General features: G+C 38.2%; 1 protein-coding gene and 1 non-coding gene across 2 annotated transcripts; one reads left to right on the forward strand and one right to left on the reverse strand.

The window, feature by feature from the left end:
* Positions 1-7,970: 7,970 nt before the first annotated feature.
* Positions 7,971-8,081, reverse strand: LOC144566944 (small nucleolar RNA R71). Its single transcript, XR_013515318.1, has one exon. It is a non-coding gene; the product is annotated as a small nucleolar RNA R71 (small nucleolar RNA).
* A 192-nt stretch (positions 8,082-8,273) lies between these two features.
* On the forward strand, positions 8,274-9,626 carry LOC144566683 (uncharacterized). The gene is made up of 2 exons (XM_078316707.1): positions 8,274-8,574; positions 8,761-9,626. The coding sequence occupies exons 1-2, from the start codon at positions 8,274-8,276 to the stop codon at positions 9,624-9,626; spliced, it is 1,167 nt and encodes a 388-aa protein (XP_078172833.1).
* The last annotated feature ends 4,594 nt before the right edge of the window (positions 9,627-14,220 follow it).

Below are 14,220 nucleotides of genomic sequence, written 5' to 3' on the forward strand. Positions count from 1 at the left end.
AGAAAAGGCGGTAACAATATGAGATTTATTTGCTTCGCATTTTTATAAAGAAAATAATAAGAAAATATTTAATTTCCTTGATCATTTAAAAAACATTATTTTGTCTTTTGTTTATTTTTCAACAATTTCATCTGATTTCTTCTCTTTCTAATATTTTATGAAGCACTAATTTTTTTTTAGTAAAGGTTAGAGATACACATTCATAATTTCAAACCTGGAACCTCTATATATAACAGAGTTTAGACACTAAATTTGTATTAATCTTTTACACCTTTTATTCTTACTATTTATTAATATAATACATAAAAATATTTGTTTAAATCTAATATTATTTCATCTATTTTAAATACTACGGTGCTATCAAAACTAAAAGTATTTAGTTTCAATTCCGTTTTAACTTGTCTACTGAAAAAATTAAATAATAAAAATTACATACTACTCGCATGTTCTTGCATCTCTTTTAGGGGTGTAAACGGATACGGATAATTCGCTCTGTATCTGGAGATTATCCGAAACCGAATTAAACAGATACGGATAATTGCAGAGATAGATACAGATACAGATATTATTTGTATACAGATACGAATAATTTCATAAATGTGAATATATATTCGGATCCGAAATTGCTCTCAACCGGCTCTGACTTTACTGCTCCGGATAAAAGTTGTTATATAATTATCCCATATTCATTTCATTCTTGGTTGTGGGATAAATGATAATACGATATGGTTTCCAATTTAATCTTTTTTTCGCTGGTGATGATGCTACAATAACGCTATTTTTTTTCCTTTTTACCTCTATTTTTTCACTCTCCATTCTTTTTCATTCAAAACTTTAGCCCGTAAATGTAGTACGCTTTTAGTCTCTGTTAAATTGATTTTACCATTGTTTCAAGAAAATAACAAGGCACTCTTTTGTATCTTAAAGTGTATAACTCAATTATCCGACAATTATTCGTTTTGTATTCATATTTGAATCCGTATTCGTAGATTATTTGATCCGTATCTGTATCCATTTAAGGTGGATTTGATTTTAAATTTTGATATCCATTTCTTATTTGTATCCGTTCACATTATCTGCTCCGAATCCGCTCCGTTTACACCCCTAATTTCTTTACATACACTCCACCGTATAAAACACTACGGCCTACAAACGCACTTTCCTTTCCTTTTATTTGTTTTAATTTTAATTTTGCCTTTTTATCTTTTTATCTTTCTTAATGGTGAAGGGTTCTTTTTTAAACCTTGATATGATATATGCATCCCCATAGACGTCCTAAGAAAAAGTGTTAGCGTGATTTTCGGAAAGAAAAAAAAATAATCACGAATAACATGCGCACCAAACTTTGTTTCATGGCCCACTATTTAAATTTTTGACCGTTGGATTACCAAAGAGTCGATATCTCCTCTCCTGCTTTAAATTCAAGTGGAGACAATTCAAATTGTGTGTGTCCAAGCAACTAACAGGAATTTGTTATAGCGGAGTAAGACCAAAGCAAAGCCATCGGTTGCATGTGTTTAGTTGGATTGCTTCTTTCATTGACATATATAAATGAAAAATATATATATATTGATGGTGATATTTTCTGACGAAATTCTGAAGAAGTATAAGTTTTGCCTAGTCAGGAAAGAAACTTCTGATCCTGCATGCTAACAACTTCATTTTACAGATGCAGTAAGTGAAATTCATTCAGCTGCTAGAGGGAAAGAATAAAGAGAGAACAATATCTATGTTAAAAACTAATTAGCTGATCGATCTCTCTTTCAAGTGAAAATTAGTCACATTCTGAAGGGATGGACACTAGGGGTGTTCATTGGTCCTGTTCGGTTTCAACCGAACCGAACTAGGTAAAACAAAGTTATAATTCGGTTTCAAAAATAAAACTGAACCGATTTAGCATTGCAACTGAACTGAACTAAACCGAACCGAACCAAAGTTTTATTTCGATTTATTCAGTTCAAACCGAAATATATTAATTTTTTTACTATAAACAATTGATTTATAATAAACTGAAATATATTAAGAAATAAATCGAAGTATTTAAAACAATTGATTAAGAAATAAACCGGGGCGGTCCAAACCAAATTCATAATATATAAAAGTTCGGTCGGTTTGGTTATTTTGGTTTTGAAAATTTCCAAACCGAACCAAAATTATAATTTGGTTTTAAAAAACAAAATGAACCAAATCATTAAACTGAAAAAACCGAACCGTTTAGTTCAAACTAATTCGGTTCGGTTCAAAATCGAATAAATCGAACCCAATGAACACCCCTAATGGGCACACACACAAAAAAAAAAAGAAAAAAAAGAAGGTAGACAGGGAGGTTAAAGTTAAACCACCCCAGAATTGAAAATATTTAGTTTTTTTTTTAAGTTTCTAATTTGTACAAAAATTATTACTATTAGGCTATTAGCTCTGTTCCTTCATAAAAAGAATTACAGCACAACTTATTTATATCTAGTCCTTAAATCTTAATTTTCTAGTTTTACCTTGTGAGATGTTGATAATTTAGATTTTAGAAGCTCATTCACAATACTAACACTACTGATTTTGTTGGTTAAAAAGAAAAACAATAACTAGAAGATCCTTAATTACTGACATCTTTTCCATTACACCAATGAATGGCGGTGCTTAGGCCATGTTTAGCAGCTATTTAAAATTAGGGATGATTAAATCTCTTATTCTAAGTTAAGATGATTTAAATTATTCTTGTTAGTATGAATTTGTTATTTAAGTCATTGCTTAAAGAGAGAAAAAAAAATGTCTCTGACATGGATCCTACAGACAGAGTAATTAAGCTAATCTGTTTAAAAAGAGAGATTAACTTAATCTATTGTAATTCAGATTTTTTTTCTAGGGTTAGTGAAAATTTCACTAACATATGTATATTGATTAATAAAAAGTTATTTACAAAGTTTTAACACGGTCTGGTGACTGTCCTATTAGCTCTAATTACATGAATCTCAATTAGTACAAAGCTCCTCTAATAATATAACCTAACCGAATAGCATCCAATTATGAACATCGATAGCTGCAGCATTGATCAGAATATGCGAATATGCTCTGCTTTTTAAGTTCGCCAAATATTAATGGTCGCATTCTATTCTACCAGTTATGGATGGGAATGTTTCCTGCCATTTGCGAGATGTTGAACTGAGCACTTAAACATCGCCATAATTAACTTGTTTGAATAGGTGTAGTGCAATTAAAAATTTGTACTGCTATAAAAAGAACGATCTGAATTTAGCAACATATGGTACCGAAGATGGTACGAATTAAAATATTTTTATTCGCTTCTCTCCTCCCCTCGTCCTCCTCATCGATCCTTCTCGATCGATAAGTTTCCGGAGTAGATTTATTTATTAGAACGTCCTATATTCAGAAAATATTATTATTATTATTATTATTATTATTATTATTATTATATAATTGTTCACTCGATCACAATTCACAAGTCAATGTGGGTAGCAACTTTGATGATAATGACTCGTTACAGAATGTCATGGTCAGGCCTACGCCACAGATGATTCGGATCACACCGCATTCCATCTGGGGATCCAAGAGTGCGTATCCTCTGAGATATCTCATATTTTGCGTGAGCGACGTGTCCGGTGCCTATTCGGGGATAGCGCAGGGGCCAGTATTATTTGAGCTTTGAGATTCGTGCAGGATGTATTTCAACGCTTGAGATTCTCCAAAAAGTCACTCAAAATTATGAGATATCTCAGAGGATGCGAATTGGGGATCTAAAGTCCTAACTAACGATGAACTGTAAGGCTGAATGAAACGACTGGTGCGAATCCAAAGTCCAGCAGAAGCTTTGGGAATTTTTTGATAAATCATAATTAAGAAAATCATTTTTACCGAACCAGCATGATTGCTTTTTTTTTTTTCAAAAACCAGAAAGACCGGAGGAGCCCTCCGGTCTCAGTTTTTTCCTTTCCTCAAGACCGGAGGAGCCATCTGGTCTCAATATTTTTTTTTCAAAATTTAACGGAAGCCACAGAAAAGCCACAGAAGATCCCATGCATATATGCCAACAAAATTTTTCAAGACCGGACCAAGGTTCCGGTCCCTTTTTTTTTTTTTTTTTTTTTTTTTACTTTTTTCACTTTTTTCTGTGCGACTATCTGTGTAGCATCTCTTATTTTATGTATATATAATATATGTATATGTGTATGTATAATATATGTATAATGAGTAGGGTTTTAATGCCTCATCTTTTTCATACCTCATATTTTATATCTTCGCTTTCAAAGTTCAAATTGTCGATCCGAACCGTTCAACATAATATTTATGCTAAAATATGCATATAGATAAAATTTTATATTTTTTGAAATTTTTTTTACTATTTTTTAAGATGAGTACAAAATTCAACAGTCTGGATATAGCGATTTTGATATACACACACATATATTATATATACATATATACATATATACTTATATACTTATATACATATATTGAGTCCGGCTAATTTGCTGCCGACAACATTTTAGCCGAAGGTGCTGCCGCCATTTTTTATTTTTGTGATGTCCAAACAACAAATTCAAACCGTTAAATGTTTAATCTATATTATAATCTACTTGGAGACCAAATTTTACATTTTTTGGAATTTTTTTACTATTTATTAAGCTGGTTTGAAAACCGCTGATTTCAGTAAATTTCTGCAGCATTGAAATCAGCGGTTTTCAAACCAGCTTAATAAATAGTAAAAAAATTTCCAAAAAATGTAAAATTTGGTCTCCAAGTAGATTATAATATAGATTAAACATTTAACGGTTTGGATTTGTTGTTTGGACATCACAAAAATAAAAAATGGCGGTAGCACCGCTGGCAGAAAATTAGCCACAGCCTACATATATTATATTATATTATATATACATATATATATATATACATATATATACATATATATATACACATACACATACACATACACATACACATACACATACACATACACATACACATACACATACACATACACATACACGTATACATATATTATATATACATATATTATACATACACATATACATATATTATATATACATAAAAAATAGAGATGCTACACAGATCGTCGCACGGGAAAAAGTAAAAAAAAAAAAAAAAATTGAGACCGGATGGCTCCTCCGGTCTTGAGGAAAGGAAAAAACTGAGACCGGAGGGCTCCTCCGGTCCTTCTGGTTTTTGAAAAAAAAAAAGCAATCATGCTGGTTCGGTAAAAATGATTTTCTTAATTATGGTTTATCAAAAAATTTCGAAGCTTTGATCCTCTACAACGAGGTGTGGCCACTACACATCTTCCAACCTTCAAATCTCCAAATGTCTCATGTTAGTTGCCTAATTCACTGCATAGTGACAAATTAATTTTTCATATTCGGTTCGTCAAAGTTAAAAATTTGTGATTCGGAAATAATTCGGATATAATTCGAGAATGATTCGAAATTATTCGGACCAAAAATCTCAGTCCTGCAAGAGAGCAAAACAAAAAAAATGTTTTGAGAAAATTTGTGAATAATTCAGAAAATTCGGAAAAAAAATCTTGAATTATTCAGGTTTAATTCAGTCAAAGTTTAATCAACCGAATAATTCGACGTTAGGTTCAGCATTATCAGATCTAAAAACAAATTATTCATATTTAATTCGATAATTAATCGCAAATCTTGTGACCATAGTGACAAATGAATTATTTGGGTTCGGTTCGGCGAGATCAAAAATTCGTGATTCGGGTATAATTCGGGTATAATTCGGGAATGATTCGGAATTATCCTGATCAGAAATTGATAAGTCAAAATGATATATGTTGAAACCTAGGGTTTGTTGTGTAAATTAAGCCGAGTTTTGTTGAAATTAGAATTTAATTAGGTTAGAAATGTTTAAAAGTTCAAGTTACTGCCCTAGTTGTGTTTATTTTGTAGGCAATCAAGTGCTTGGAGCTTAACGGAGGAAGACGAATTATCTGGAGCAAGACAGCACGAAGTCTGGCGAATTTTCTCTTTTATTGCGGGCCGCAATTAATTTATTGCGGGCCGCAACCAACCCAGACAGAACAGCTTCCAGCCTGAATTTCCAGCGCTTTTATTGCGGCCCGCAACCAAGCTTATTGCGGCCCGCAAGGGATCACTCAGCCTCATTCCAGACGCGATTTTATAATTATTGCGGCCCGCAAGGAATTTATTGCGGCCCGCAATAAACAGTTCCAGAACGATATTTTTGCTATTATTAGTTGTTTTTATTTCTGGAAGGAGGATAACTGTTTTAGAAGGACGAATTTTAGACATTAGAAAGGGAGAAAAGCAGAGGAGAATAGGGAGAAAAAAGAGAGACAAAAGGAAGGAGAAGAAGATAGCAAATTCTTCGAGCGGTTATATTGATTTCTTTCTTTTAGAACTCTCTTACTTGTTTATTCTCTTTTGTGCTTTAGCCATGATCGGCTAAGGTCATTTCTAGGGTTGATTAGGGTTATGCTTGAAACTTGTGTCATGAATTAGTTGATTTTATATTATATTTACTTGTTCCTTGGTATGATCTATTCTTTATATTATTTGATTGTGATGACTTAATCGAAATTGCATGAAACCCTAGGATTTGATATTTGCAATCGAGAGATTGAATATTTAGTCCTGACCATAAAGAATAGGGTATTTGATAGGCTAAGTACCGAGAGGCGACGCTTGTCTTATACGGGCTTTACCCGATAGGTTAGAAAATTGTACTAAGTACCGAGAGGTGATGAATAGTTTTCTACATCAATTGGGACAGTTAAGGACTTAATGACTTTGGATTAGTGTAACCAAGTACCGAGAGGTGACATTTATACTAATTTAAAGATGGTATTAATATAGAGATATCACTTTATACCTATAACATTCGACTGTGCCTTCATAATTATAAGAACAACTTTAATAAATCAATTAATCGTGACATTAGTGGATAGGAACCCTAAGAAACCCTAATTTCTCATTCTTGCTTAAAAACCACATTTCGACCTTAGAATTTAGTTAATTCAGTTTGATCACCTACAAACAAACATCCTAAAAACAACAAATTCCTTTTATTTCCTGTTACTAAATTAAATTGATTGGGTAGGGTTTAATATTCCGAATTGTCCCTGTGGAGACGATCCTTAAATACTACTTGATAAGGTTGTACACTTGCAACCGGATTGAGTGCCATTTAGGATTTATTACTTGTGTAGTAAAGACCACATCAAGTTTTTGGCGCCGTTGCCGGGGACAACGGTGAATATTATTTCAGACCTAAATAATTTAGTTAGTAATTGTTTTTAATTTTCTTTTGTTTTCTTTCTCTCTCATTTTAGGTTGAAATCTGGCAGAGGAGCCTCCAATTCCGGACGCCACAGATTTGGTTGAGTGGTTTTCGAGGAGAGGATCAACTCATCTTTTCTACGAGAGAAGAAACAAGCACCCAACAAGGGGACCTTTCTTACCCTTGAATCCATGCCGGTTAGACATGTCGACCGGAAATGAGGATGCTAGGTTTCAAAACCTTCAAAGAGAAAGGGATCGGATGGCCAATGAACTTCAACGTTTGAGGGCAGCTAATGTAGAAAGAGAAAATCATGAAGCAGCCGATGCCAACCGCCCTTTGAGAGACTTTACGGCACCTAGGGCTGAGGAAATCCACCTTGGGTACACGACACCTACTATCAATGCGGAGGAATACCAAATTCCTCCTGCATGGGTTAGCATGGTGCAGCGCAATCTTTTCCATGGTCTGCCTCATGAAGATGCCACACAACACTTAGCCAACTTTGAAGAAATCTGCAGTACAATCAAGGTACAAACTGTTTCTCCTGATGATCTTAAAGTGATGGCTTTCACTTTTTCCCTTGCAGACAAGGCTAAAGGTTGGATAAGGGGACAACGGCCCGAGAACATGAACACTTGGCCTAAGGTGGCGAATGCTTTCCTCAACAAGTTCTTTCCACCATCAAAAACAAACTCCTTGCGCCATCAAATCCACAATTTCCGACAAAAAGGAGATGAAACCATGAGCGAGGCGTGGGAAAGATTTCAAGAATTGCAGAGGTGCTGCCCTCATCATGGTATAGAAGGGTGGAATTTATTGCAAATTTTCTACAACAGCCTCATGCCACACGACAAAGGCATGCTAGATGCAGCCGCTGGAGGTAGCCTCATGAACAGGGGGCTATTGATGGATACAAGTTGGTTGATGACATGGCTCTCAACCAAAGCCAATGGCACAACCCTAGGGAGACCCCGATCATCCTGCAACGGGGAATGAAGGAGGTGAATTCGAATTCAAACATGGTCGCAGAAATTACCGCTTTAAATCGCAAAATTGATCAAATGAGCATAAATTCGGTAAACTATCCTTCTTCTCTTCCTTGTTCAATTTGTGGTGGAACCGACCATTTAGCAATCAATTGTGGTACAAGTAATGAGGTTAGTCATGAGGAAGTTAATGCCATAAACCAAGGCAATTTCAAACCGAATAACAATCCTTACTCCAATACCTACAATCCCGGTTGGAGAAACCACCCAAACTTTGCGTGGAGACAAAATGACCAAAATACCCAAGGTAACTCAAACTTTAATAGACCAAATCAAGGTTATGGTAACCAAGGGTATAATTCTAACGCACAACCAAAATCCAATCTTGAATTAATGATGGAGACTTTCATGACAAGTCAAAATCAAAAATTCGATGAATTGACCAAAAAGGTAGACATGTTGGCAACCCAAAACAAATTGCTTGAAAACCAAGTTGCACAACAAGCTACCCAATTCTCTCACCAACCGGGCTCCCTTCCACCAAAACCTGAGAGCAACCCCAGGGATGTCAAGGCGGTTAGGCACATGCTTCGCAGCGGGACGCAGTACGAGGATCCACCCATGCCAGAGGACGCCTATGTACAGCCGCGAGGTGAAGGGACACAAAGCAATGATGAGCACATCTCCACATATGAGGATTCCGCGTCGAAGGAAACCACACCAATTGCACCAAGCGGCCATGCGGAACAAGCAAAGCCCTCTCAAGATGAGATGCCAAAGGTAAGTGCACAGCAGGTACCTCTCTATATCCCTCCTCACAAATATGCACATTTTCCTGGTAGATTTAAGAATGAGAAGACCGACAAACAATTTGCCAAATTCCTTGAATTGATGAAACAATTGCATGTGAACCTACCATTGACTGAGGTAATGACCCAGATGCCGGTTTACACCAAATTTTTCAAGGACATTCTTTCGAATAGGCGTAAGCTTGAGGAAGTACAAATGGTATCCTTAGATACAAACAGTAGTGCCATGGTAATGAATGAATTGCCCAAAAAGTTGGATGATCCGGGTAAATTTTCCATACCATGTTCAATAGGAAATGTTCAATTTAAACGTGCACTCTGTGATCTAGGAGCAAGTGTAAGCCTCATGCCAAAGTCGGTTTATGATAGGTTAGGTGTTGGGGAACTTAAGCCAACTAGAATTTCTCTCCAATTGGCAGACCAATCGGTTAAGTTACCCCTAGGAGTGGTAGAGGACTTGCCAATTCAAATTGGTAAATTCTTTGTTCCAATAGACTTTGTTGTGGTTGACATGGATGAGGACACTCACACTCCACTCTTATTAGGTTGACCATTTCTCAATACGGCAAAAGCCGTGATTTATGTTCATGATGGAATTATAACAATGAACATTGGTGAAGAAAAATTAACATTTGACATCAAAAGATCCATGAGATATCCATCTAATGATCAAACTGTTTTTAGTGTTGAGATTCTTGACAGGTTGATAGATGAGGAGCTGTTGAACAACTTGGAGAAGGGTTCCTTTGAGTATTGGATGGATCAGGAGTGCGAAAAAGCCAACCAAACGGGTTCTGTAGAAGTTATTGCGGCCCGCAATGAAAGTTATTGCGGTCCGCAGCCAATCCAGACAGAGAAGGAAGAGATTCGCACAGTCATTGCGGCCCGCAATGAAAGTTATTGCGGCCCGCAACCAATTCAGACAGAGAATCTGCAGAAATCAGAATTTATTGCGGCCCGCAATAACCTTATTGCGGCCCACAATAACCTTATTGCGGCCCGCAATAACCTTATTGCGGCCCGCAATAACCCTTCCCAGATTGACAAAGAGCCTATTCTGAGCCCAATTTTTCAGGTTTCAACCGCCGAGACCCTTCCATACTTTGCCGAAACCTTGGAGGATGCACCCAAAGTAGAACTCAAGCCATTACCCTCGACCTTACGCTACGAATACCTTGGCCCGAACCAAACTTACCCTGTTATTGTTAATGCATCCCTGGACCAAGACCAAACCGATCAACTCTTGACAATTTTGAGGAAGCACAAAAAGGCCATTGGTTACACCATAGATGACCTCAAAGGAATCAACCCTTCCATCTGCATGCACCGCATTCTCATGGAGGAAGGACACAAGCCAACCATTGAAGGACAGCGAAGATTGAACCCGAACCTTAGTGAGGTGGTGCGGAAGGAGATTCAGAAACTTCTTGATGCCGGCATCATCTATTCAATCTCCGACAGCAAATGGGTGAGCCCAATCCATGTGGTGCCAAAGAAGGGAGGGACAACAGTGATAGAAGGAGAGAATGGCGAACCGATTGCAACACGACTCATGACGGGATGGCGCATGTGCATCGACTATCGAAAGCTCAATATCGGCACGCGCAAGGATCACTTCTCTCTTCCGTTCATTGATCAATTGCTTGAATGACTAGCTAAGCACTCTTTCTTTTGTTATCTTGATGGTTATAGTGGGTTCTTTCAAGTACCAATTCACCCTGATGACCAAGAAAAGACCACTTTTACATGTCCATACGGTACCTTTGCATATCGTAGGATGCCCTTTGGTTTGTGCAATGCACCTGCAACATTTCAAAGGGCTATGATGGGTATATTTTCTGACCTAATTGAGAAATCTATGGAAGTTTTCATGGATGACTTCTCGGTTTATGGTACCACTTTTGATGAATGTTTGTTAAACCTATCCAAAGTCCTAAAAAGATGTGAAGAGGTAAATCTTGTCTTGAATTGGGAAAAATGTCATTTTATGGTACAAGAGGGTGTTGTTTTAGGTCATGTTATTTCCGCTAAGGGTTTAGAGGTTGACCGTGCAAAGATTGAGGTAATTGAAAAGTTACCTCCACCAACAAATGTTAAAGGGGTTAGAAGTATTCTAGGACACGCTGGGTTCTATAGAAGGTTCATTAAGGACTTTTCTAAAATTGCTAAACCCTTGACTAATCTTTTGCTAAAAGATGCTCCATTTGATTTTACCCAAGATTGTCTAGATGCTTTTAATAGGTTAAAGGAAGCATTGATCTCCGCTCCCATCCTGCAACCACCAAATTGGAGCGAATCTTTCGAGATTATGTGCGATGCGAGCGATTACGCCGTTGGAGCAGTGCTAGGGCAACGAATTGACAAAAAGCCGTGCGCCATCTACTATGCAAGCAAGGTTCTAGATGAGGCTCAAATCAACTACACCACTACCGAAAAGGAGCTACTTGTGGTGGTTTTCGCCATCAACAAATTTAGACCTTACCTAGTTGGTTCCAAGGTGATAGTCTACACGGATCACGCCGCAGTTCGCTATCTTCTCACGAAAAAAGATGCCAAACCCCGTCTCATCCGTTGGATCCTTCTACTCCAAGAGTTCGACCTGGAGATTAGAGACAAGAAGGGTACCGAAAACCTTGTAGCTGACCACCTTTCGTGCATCAAACCTGAACCAAATGAAGACTTACCCATTGATGACTCTTTTGCCGATGAGCAGCTCTACCAAGTGGGTAGGATCGAATACCCATGGTTCGCAGACATTGCCAATTTTCTTGCATGCGGGGCTCTACCACCAAACCTCACATACCAATCCCGGAAGAAGTTCTATGCGGATGCCAAGAATTACTATTGGGACGACCCATATCTCTTCAAGCTTGGTGTTGATGGGATTCATAGAAGATGCATTCCACATTATGAGGTACAATCGATTCTCTACCACTGTCATTCATCACCCTATGGCGGACATGCTTCAACCAACAAAACGGCCGCCAAAGTCCTGCAAGCCGGTTTCTATTGGCCAACCCTTTTTAAGGACACAAGGTTGTTTGTTCTCTCTTGTGACAAATGTCAAAGGATGGGCAGCATAACCAAGCGACACGAGATGCCTCAACAAAGCATTCTGGAAGTCGAATTATTCGATGTATGGGGCATTGACTTCATGGGGCCATTTCCAAGTTCATGCAACAACAAGTACATCCTTGTAGCGGTGGACTATGTCTCCAAGTGGGTAGAAGCAATACCAAGTCCAGGAGCCGACTCAAAGACTGTCAAGCGTCTTTTCCAAAAGATAATTTTTCCAAGATTCGGTGTTCCAAGGGTAGTGATCAGTGATGGAGGTTCTCACTTCATCAACCGCTCCTTTCAAACCCTAATGGAGAAATATGGCGTAAGGCACAAAGTCGCGACTCCGTATCATCCGCAAACAAGTGGCCAAGTTGAAGTATCGAACCGAGAGATCAAGCACATCCTCCAAACCGCTGTAGGCTTGACCCGAAAAGATTGGAGTTTGAGACTGGATGACGCACTTTGGGCGTACCGCACAGCCTACAAAACCCCAATTGGCATGACTCCTTTCAAGCTTGTCTATGGCAAGCCATGTCATTTGCCCGTTGAACTGGAGCACAAGGCGTTTTGGGCTATCAAATCTCTCAACTTTGACATGCTTCAAGCGGGTAACAAGCGCGTCCTCGACTTGCATGAACTTGAGGAGATCCGCCTCAGCGCATATGAGAATGCCAAAATTTACAAGGAGAAAACGAAACAATGGCATGACAAGCACATCATAAGAAGGGAGTTTAATATTGGTGATTATGTTTTATTGTTCAATTCACGTTTTAAACTCTTTGCAGGAAAACTTAAATCCAAATGGAGCGGCCCATTTCAGGTGAAACACGTGTTTGAACATGGGGCGGTAGAAATCTGGAGCGAACGAACTGGCGCATTTAAAGTAAATGGCCAGAGGCTCAAGGTGTACAATCATGGAGAACCGGTTGAAGGGAAGATTAACATCTCCCTTACCGATGCACCAATGAACTAAAAGAGGAGAATGGTCAAGCTCGAGACCCTAAACTAGCGCTTCTTGGGAGGCAATCCAGGCAATTTACCTTTTTGCATTTTTAAATTTCGTACTTTAAAATTTATTTGCATTTAGATAGGTTAATTTAGGTGTTTCAGAAGATTTCAGCCTTCTTTGCGGGCCGCAATAAATTTATTGCGGGCCGCAATGAAGCAAACAAAGACTTCTGAAGCTTAAGTTTTAATTTTTGAGTGAATTGCAGTCCGCAATTAATTTATTGCGGGCCGCAACCAAGCAGTCAGAGTAAAAAAAAAAAAAAATTAAAAAATATATACATTGTGGCCCGTGATCAACTTATTGCGGCCCGCAATGGAGGCCCAACGGGCGAGATTTTGTGATAAAATGGGGGCCTTTTTGCAAAAATCCCATCTCTCTCCGACCCCTCCTTCCCCATTTCTCTCTCTCAATCCCTTTCTCTCAATCTCCCCCTACATTACTTTCTCTCAATCTCTCTCTAACTCATCTCATTCTCTCAATCTCTCTCTAACTCATCTCATTCTCTCCATCTCTCTCTACAACCCTTTCTCTCTCTCTCTCTACAAAAGCCACACCGATCAGCCGCCGCCTCTCCACCGCGCGTATTGCGGCCCGCAACACCGGCTTTTGCGGCCCGCAACCAAGCTGTCAGGAAGTCTCCCTCTTCACCTTTCACGCAGACCCATTGCGGCCCGCAATTCCATTTATTGCGGTCCGCAACGAAGAAGACAGAGCCAATTTCTGTAATCTCCATGGCCTTATTGCGGCCCGCAACCAGGTTTATTGCGGCCCGCAATTAAGCTCACAGAAGGCATTTCCTTGCTGATTTTTCTGGAATTTGGAGCATCGACTCGGCGTTTGGACTTCTCGGTTGCTCTACTCGACTCCATCACTTCACATTGGTTTGATTGCACGCATTCGGTTGTATCTCTAACTCTCTTTAATTTCAATTGAATCAATCAAGGTAAATCGAATTGCGAATTGTGCTTGAATTGTACCAAATTGTGAATTGTGCTTGAATTGAACCGTACGGTACCAAAAATGCCACCAAAAACAAGGGGAAAGGATAAAGTAACCACGGAAGAGGATTTCCTAC

The sequence above is a fragment of the Carex rostrata genome, chromosome 15 (assembly GCF_964058835.1).
Source record: "Carex rostrata chromosome 15, lpCarRost1.2, whole genome shotgun sequence".
Taxonomy (NCBI): Eukaryota; Viridiplantae; Streptophyta; class Magnoliopsida; order Poales; family Cyperaceae; genus Carex; species Carex rostrata.